This window comes from Limulus polyphemus, unplaced genomic scaffold (assembly GCF_000517525.1).
Source record: "Limulus polyphemus unplaced genomic scaffold, Limulus_polyphemus-2.1.2 Scaffold10714, whole genome shotgun sequence".
In the NCBI taxonomy this organism is placed as follows: domain Eukaryota; kingdom Metazoa; phylum Arthropoda; class Merostomata; order Xiphosura; family Limulidae; genus Limulus; species Limulus polyphemus.
This window is the reverse complement of record NW_013676324.1, coordinates 6,465-15,122: the sequence shown is the minus strand read 5'-3', so window position 1 is coordinate 15,122 and position 8,658 is coordinate 6,465. Positions and strand designations below refer to the sequence as shown.

Here is an 8,658-nt window from a genome sequence, read left to right as displayed (position 1 = left end):
ACATGCCTACAGTAACATCCTCTGTATTTCATAATATTGTAAAAAATAATGTAATATTCTAATAATTTAAATTTCTTTAATAGTTACTATCATCAATACTTCTTTAGATTCCCAATCAAGGATTATTCTCCATGTTCCTAGCAACATTACTGTTGGATAAGCACAGAGTTAAGATGTTGTTAACCAAAGCACAAAACAGGTTGGGAAGAACTAATTATCATAATTTCTTGAGAAGGAAGCTTACAGAGCAATAGCATCTACAAAGACCTTCTCTTGTTCCTTTTTTTAACATCTTTGTGCTGCCTGTAGCTGTCAATTGAGGAACAGGACAAATAGCATAACAGAAACAAAATAATAAAAAATATCCAACTGGAATAATATTTGTATTATAAAAGTTATTTTACCAATAAAAGATGATAAGGTGATTCAATAAAGTCCCTTGGTGAGACAGCAGTAAGTTTCAAGACTTACTAAAATCTGGGGTTTGATTCCCTGTAGTAGACACAGCAGATAGACCAGTGTGGCTTTGCTCTGAAATAAATAAACATGATCCAGAGAATAAAAGAAATATTTTCTGGAACATTTTTTTATAAAATCATTTTTACTGTGTCTGCTATTCTCCAGTTAACATTACAAACTATTTTTATTAAGTCAGTCTACAAATAAGCTTTACTGTTCATTAACTACTAACTTTTTTACCTAAAATCATATTACAAATTGCACTTCAAAACGTCTTTTGTAGAAAATTAACATCCATTTTTAACTGTAACTTTAGGACAAAATTGTTAAAAGTTATTACAAAGTTAACAAATGATATCTGAAAAATATATTTATAATAGACAACACTGAATAGAAGAAGAGATAAACCAAATGTAAGAAGAGACTGGCTTCTACCCAGTGAAGAAATGACAACACACAAGTAAAAGTTGACATTGAAAACAAAATAAGATGCATATCACATCCTTTGATATTTGAGTAGTTTTGTTCAGCTTCTTTCTTTCTTTGCTCTATTCCTCTGCTATTTTTTAAAATGGGTTTATATTTCTTCTTTTATTGCACTACTTCCTACCTAGTTTTTATGCCAGTTTATATTTCTTCTTTTATTGCACTAATTCCTACCTAGTTTTATGCCAGTTTATATTTCTTCTTTTATTGCATTACTTCCTACCTAGTTTTTATGACTGTTTATATTTCTTCTTTTATTGCACTACTTCCTACCTAGTTTTATGCCAGTTTATATTTCTTCTTTTATTCCACTACTTCCTACAGTTTTTATGCCAGTTTATATTTCTTCTTTTATTGCACTACTTTCTACCTAGTTTTATGCCAGTTTATATTTCTTCTTTTATTGCATTACTTCCTACCTAGTTTTTATGCCAGTTTAAATTTTTTTTTCTTCTATCCAACTTTTATTTGTTATTGCTTTAATTGTTCTATTCAATCATTTACAAGTTTATTCTCTTCCTTTGTGGTGTTGACTTAACCCCCCCCCCACTCCCCTTCTGTTATACTGTCTTGACCTTACTGTACTCCTCCTTTCTTCTATTAGAGAGAGACACTGGTGCAAATATAATTTATTGTTCAACACAATCTCCACTTGAGTTTATGTACTTGTGCCAGCATTGCTCTAAGGCCTTCTCTAATTACTTTTTTTATTGGTCCTCATTTCACGACTGGACTGTATGTATGAAATATCATCACTCAGAAATCATCGTCCTTTCAGAAAGTTTTAAGGCTAGGGAAAATAAAAAAGTCACTTGGAGTAAAGGGGTGATTGAGTAATTCAAAGCTAGCATCATGAATAGCGTTCAAAGCAAAACACAATTTGTAAGTTGGGGCACTGTTCTGATGGAAGAGCATGCCTTTTACGAGCAATTATCTTTTATTTTCTTTGATTTCTTAACACAAATTGTTGATTAAGGATGCACAGCAATCTCCCGTAATGGTTTGTCCCCTTTTCAGGTAACTAGTAAAACGCCGTTGACATTCTTAAAAATTAATGCCATAACCTTCCCAGCAGAGGGTTCTGACTTGAACTTATTTGGTGTGGGCGAGATTTGGTGTTTCCATTGCAAATTTTGCATTTATGTCTCTAGGTTGAAGTGATGAACCCACGTTTCATCCATAGTTATGAATCTATTGAAAATTTTGGAGCAGATGTTGGCTTTCAACAACACGGATCCGTTTCTGCTCAGGTGACGACATTTTTGGAACTCGTATGGCACTAACCTTACTTGTGACAAACTGTCACTCAAAATGCTTGCTACAGTACTTTTACCGATTCCCACTTTCTCTGTTAACTTGTTAATAGTAATTCTTTTATCACATATAACCAAATTATGAACTTTATCTACAATTTCTGTTGTGGTCGATGTTGAAAGCCGACCGGACCTCGGATGATCTTCATAACGCGCTTAAACGTGTCTACTGCTGTCTACTCAGCACACCATGTTTTAGTGTTCAATGTGCCGGAATATCATCTATTGAAGCCGGAGCATCCTCTCTTAATATTGTTTCCATGTCCTGGTGGATTTTTTGCCATTTTATTTTTAACAAAATATTTAATCACGACACGAAATTCGATCTTCTCTATGATGTTTTACACTTCTCACTTCTTTCCTTCAAAAATCCAAAACACACAAAATATGCTCAAGTTATACGTTAACTGTTGTTTACCCATAAAAAAAGAGGTTCAAACTTAATATTTATTAGAAAAAATCATACATTACAGTTTTTGTTGTTAGGTCGGACCACGAACATTTCGGACAATCCTCGTATTTTGATTTTACTCTTTCTAGGTTTGAGAATGTTAATGGACTGCAAGTTATCATTGAGAGAAAAGGAGACGACATTTCGGCTTATATAATGAGACCATTTTCTTCTGAAGACTTTAATATAGAAGCCAGAATGGCATCTCCGTTTTTCAACAGGCAGCTACAATTAATTAAAGTACTCAAGCCTTCTATGTCTACTTTGCTCTTTCTAACTTCGTTTTCATCTGTGTTGACTGTAACATACTCCTTAGGTATCCGAGAACAAGGAATTAAATTCCCATTTTTTCAATCATACAAGGGCACATCCACTTTTTCTACGCTCCGAATGATCTTTTTAAGCTATGATATTGATCTCCAACCCTAATTCATTTTACATTTCACTTCTTTTTCTTAAAAATCTTACTTTACTTTTGTAGACTAACTTGTAATTTCTAACAAAATCTTTGAGACATTTACATATAATGTAAGTAATTGCCAAACAAGAAACGAAATAAATTATTTAAAAAATGCATATCTCACAACCCACGAGTCTCAGTTACGCTACACTTTTGGTACTGTCACATAAGATTACCCCATGAGTCACATTGGTTCCCATTGTCTCACATGGCAGGGAGACATCTCTGCCTGTCAGAACTAATCCACCAGCAGTACGTTCAGCTTCTTTACACTGTTTACCATTGGTATTGACTAGAGCTGGGGCTACTACGCTCAGATGGCCTCAGAGTTGAAAGAGACCCCCACTTGGTCTCAAACTCTCCATTCTAACAAAACTCATTTGTATACATTTCTCTTCCACCTAGATCGATGTTTGCTTGAGTGGTCACCAGACACAAGCAGATTTTCCTGAGTCAGTAGTTGCAGGTTGACTTTTGTCATGGACCTTCACAGCATTGACGAAAGTCCTATGTCCAAGAGAGGACTTCACCTAGATTTGGAACTTCCCGTACAAATACTTTTCTCTGCTAGTAAACTTTTCCTCTCAGTCCTGAGTACATTTACGTCCCCAAAGTGTCATTCTTTCAGTGTTATCTTGTGAATTATCATCATTACTGTGGTGAACAGCTAGCGTAGTCTGTACCCTTTCTAAGTGGCAGTAAATCACCGCTTGAGAAACCCTGATATAAACATTATTTGATATATTGTCCTATGAACCCCTAAGGTCTCTCTCCTCCCCCCGCATTGCGGTATCTGCTGCACCGTAGTTACGCCACTGATTATAGATAATGTATTCATTCAACTAAGTTCAGATCTAATAGGGGCGAAGTATGGCGAGATGCTGCAAATGCAAAACTTGTATAATGCAGACTAACGTTAAACTGCGTTGGATTTAATACAGAAAGCGTAATGAACATGCCACTTTATACCACGGATGTCCTGGAGATATAGATGTTATAAATTATATTTTTAATGTTGCAATTGGTTGTAATGATGATGTGATGATCGACAGATTTTGAGAAATATCTAGAACAAGGATTATTTATAAATACGAGAATCGGCGAAGTGTGAATGAGTGAAGCATCGAGTAGTTTAATGAAAGTCAGTTTAATTAAATAAAGTATTTAGTTTTAGTACTTGGATCATTGATATTGATCGCGTATATTCAGTTATTCGATCATTAGGCATGAAACTATACAAGAACGTTTATTGCTACATTAGTCTTAGTGCAGTTGGTAAAGTATTTCCATTTTAACATAATTTGTAAACTTAGGTCTACACCTGTGTTGTATAGAAGTGAAAGTAGCCTATAGGAAACGTCAAGGAAGAAAAACCTTATTTTTTTATCGTTACATGGACTAGACTTCGAATTATTTTCACTAAATAATTTAAAAGAACCTGCCAAATATTAGAATAATGTTAAAACACAGGATTTTATCCATGGTTCTGCGACAAGATTGTTTTTAACATATAATGGGAAGCTGAATGGGAAAAGATGGGTTTGTGAAAGGAATCCTCTTGTTCCAGGAAGGGGGTCAGGGGTGGACCCGACTGCCAAGGCATTTAGATTCCCTAGAAGATAATAGGGGAAAAAAAGAGATTCGTTTAAGTTTTATAAATGTTAATTATTTATGATTTATAGAAAACCATATTAATTATGGAATACAATACACTGATTACCCATGTATCCTCTAGGCCCACAAAGTAAAATCTACAAACGTCTCTCTCTCAGGCGGCACTCCTCATCATATTCACTGAACTACTATGGGGCCTATTGTCCGATAAATAAAATACTTTGATATCTTCATTAATTCCATAATTTTTTAGGCATGTGGAGTTTTAACAAATCCAATCAGAAATGCTCTCACTTATTAGTTGAATTTGTTATTAAAGAAGTTACTACAAAATTATCTTTTATTTTCAAATACATTTTCTTCCAAAATAGAACCCGCCATTGACTCAGCAGTAACGATGACATATACTGCTAAAAATGAGATTTCAATCCCGCCGTAGGCAGAGCACAGATAGCCTATTGTGTATCTCTGCGCTTAACAACAAACTTACAAAAAAAAAGAAGAAGAGAGAGCGAGAAAGTTATAACATTCTGGACTTTCACTTTACTTAAGTCGTCCCCTGACGGGACAGCGGTAAGTCTACGGACTTACAACAATAAAATTCTGGATTCGATTATCCTCAGTGCACACAGCAGATAACCCAATGTGGCTTTGTTCTAAATTCTAAAACGAACAAACTCTGCTTCATGTCAGGATTAATATTAAAATAAAGGAAATATAACACCAGAGGTCACGCTAGGTTACAATTCTATGAGTACCGTGAAGTATAGTTTTTAGTTAGTGGAAGAGGTGTGTGATGTACGTATTTTCGTAATCAATAATTCTCTGAAATTTCAATATATTTAATACAATTGTAATAACGAATCTCGTTTTGTAAATTTATAGTGTAGAATTGAAACAATTAGATACCACTCCCTCTACCTCTTCATCATCTGTTTCTTCCTCTTCCACAAGTTCCAGATCTTCTTCACTACTACTACTACTAGTTTCAGAATAATTATCACCATCGCTTAAAAGTTTTGATTTTGCTTGTCTAGTCACTACAGATTTAGGCCTACTTTTATTTTGAGAAGTAGCCATTAGGAATATATTACAAGTACTACTATATATATATATATAAAGAAGAAGATCCTGATAAGTCTTTTTCAGTTGCTGGACATGTATTTGAAGCATTGTGTGATTTTACAGGTGAGGAAGAAGGTGACCTTAGCTTTAAATCAGGTGACTTGCTAACTGTGCTTAGTGTTCGAGATGATGGATGGTGGGAAGCAGAAAATTCAGAAGGTTGTAAAGGCCTTATTCCATCTACCTACATGAAAATGTGTAATCAAAATACTGAACCAAATACAAGTGATAGTAACATGCCACAGAAAAGATCAGTTCAGTTATGGCATGGAATACAGAAAGCACTTAAGGAGCCCAGTGCATCAGATGTTATTTCAGCTCTTGGTGCTTTACCATCAGGGTTTCGAACTTCTTATTTCTCTAAATTACTGGAAGAAAATGATAATTATTCTACTTCTTCATACTTAGTTCCAAAACTGAGCAACTCAGGCTTGTCATTTCATGATACATTCTGGGATCCTATCAAAGAAACTGTAAAGCCCCATCATGTAAAAATTGAACGTTTGATAACTATTGTTGCATGCAGAAAGATACCACTGCCTGGTTTAGGAACAGAAGTTTTAAGCCAGCATGTATATATGTGTCTTCATGATGGAGTTAATATTCTGAGTAACATTCATACAGTTAGAACAAAACTGGATCCTAAAAATCCAGAACAGTGGTCTTTTAGCTCTAAACTCTCACAAGGTGCATCTGGTGAAGAAGAAAGCCAATGTTTTATAAGAACATCAAATACTTCACCAACAGTTGGAATTATTTTCCAACCCTGTTTAAAATATAAGAGGGTTAGCACTGGAGAGGAAGAAGAAGTTAGTTGTGGCTGGGTGTTTGTTCACCTTTTAGATGACTCTGGAAGACCTGTTGCCAATGTGACAAAAGTACTTCATATCCATGGTGGTAATCCATTTGAAAAAGATGTATCTGTGAACCCCAGTCATCAGAAAAACTTGGGAAGTTCACTTAAAGCTTTAATATTGAAAACACAAGAACCAAGGCTAGTTATAAGACTTTCTGAACCACGGGGAGAACTGAGTGAACAGCTGAGTTTTCTTCCAGATACTTTAATTGGACCTAAAGGAGACATATCACTGTTGACTATATACAGGCACTGCCTTGCAGAAACTATTACAGAGACTCGATTAGGAGCCAACTGTGCTGACTTTTTACATTCACCTTTGTTAAGTACATTTCCTCAGTTGCTGAAACATAGAAATATTTTTGATTTATTTAAAAATAAGTGGATTGATGTTCTTAAAAATCAGAAACGAAATATTAGAAAGGACATGAAAAAACAGTCAGTACTGTTCACCAATGTCTTTCTTGAAACAGCATACATAATTTTACATTGTGATTCCATGATGTCAGACAGCAAATCAAGCACTTCACAAGTGGAAGAAGTAAACTGGAAGAATATGAATCAACTGGACTTACTGTATCAGGAAAGGGGTCCACTTGGAATTGCTTTGTCATCTTGTGTAGATCATAGTCCATTTGAGATAGATGAACTGACACTGGATATTGTTAGGAAAGACTGCTTTCCATGTGAAGAATGTAAATGAGAAGGAAGCTGCTACAAACATAATAATTTTTGTTAAGCTAAGTTAAATACACACATACACATGTTGTGAAAGTAGATATTATTCATATAATAGTATAATTAATTGTAGATATTCTGATGGAGTCTGTTTGGACTCCTATAAGATTTTTTAAACACATTTTTCTAAACTATTCATTGGCACAGCAATAATTCTTTTGGTTTTCACTTAACTCTTAAAAACTGGGTTTTGATACCCTTGGTGGGCACAGCACAGATAGCCAGTTGTGTAGCTTTGTGTTAAAATACAAACCAACTAAATTATTTCTCCATCAAATTGCTTGTGAATCCATGATTTTGCTAAACCTTAATCACACATGTATCACATTAAAAAATTTTAAATGAAAATACCAACAATACTACAATTAATCCTACTAATTACTGTTGGGGTTTTCTATTATTTTACATATTTGGCTTGTGACAGTCAAAAACATAAAATTACATAGTATTTAGACTCCACTAGTAATGAATGATGTGTAAACAAGTTGTTCAATTGAGAATTAATGAATGCAAAGTGAAGTTTGCAACTGTTTATTATTTTATTGTCACTGAATATTTTAGAATAAAGTGTTTGTTATGATATATGTGTTTTTGTATAGTTTTAGTCATGTATCTGGTACCATTAATATTCGAAATTTCTTTACCAGTAAAAACAAATATTTTCCCCTATATACACTTTTTCTTTTAAAAATAAACTGAACAGTTAGGTTTTTAAGATTTTTTTTTTTATAGAAAACACACCTCTAAACTTTAATTCTCAGTAATTAGAATTATATTAAATATATGTTAACTGTTGTTACCAGTGGTTAAAAATACATTAAATATATATTAACTATTGTTACCATGGTTAAAAATACATTAAATATAGGTTTACTATTGTTATCAGTGGTTAAAAATACATTAAATATAGGTTTACTATTGTTATGATGCCAACAAGCACACATTTGTCTGTGGTTTTACAGTGTCACTCCTATTGGGAAACAATATCCCAGTTTCTTATTCTGGTATGTGTTATGATGCCAACAAGCACACATTTGTCTGTGGTTTTACAGTGTCACTCCTATTAGGGTAAACAATATCCCTAGTTTCTTATTCTTGGTATGTGTTATGATGCCAACAAGCACACATTTGTCTGTAGGTTTACAGTGTCACCTAC

General features: G+C 33.9%; 1 protein-coding gene across 1 annotated transcript; it reads left to right on the top strand.

Moving 5' to 3' along the window:
• Positions 1-3,648: 3,648 nt before the first annotated feature.
• LOC106476488 (nephrocystin-1-like) lies at positions 3,649-8,160 on the top strand. The gene is made up of 2 exons (XM_013937146.2): positions 3,649-3,739; positions 5,906-8,160. Exons 1-2 carry the CDS (start codon positions 3,649-3,651, stop codon positions 7,465-7,467), a joined length of 1,653 nt encoding a protein of 550 aa, XP_013792600.2. The 3' UTR covers positions 7,468-8,160.
• The last annotated feature ends 498 nt before the right edge of the window (positions 8,161-8,658 follow it).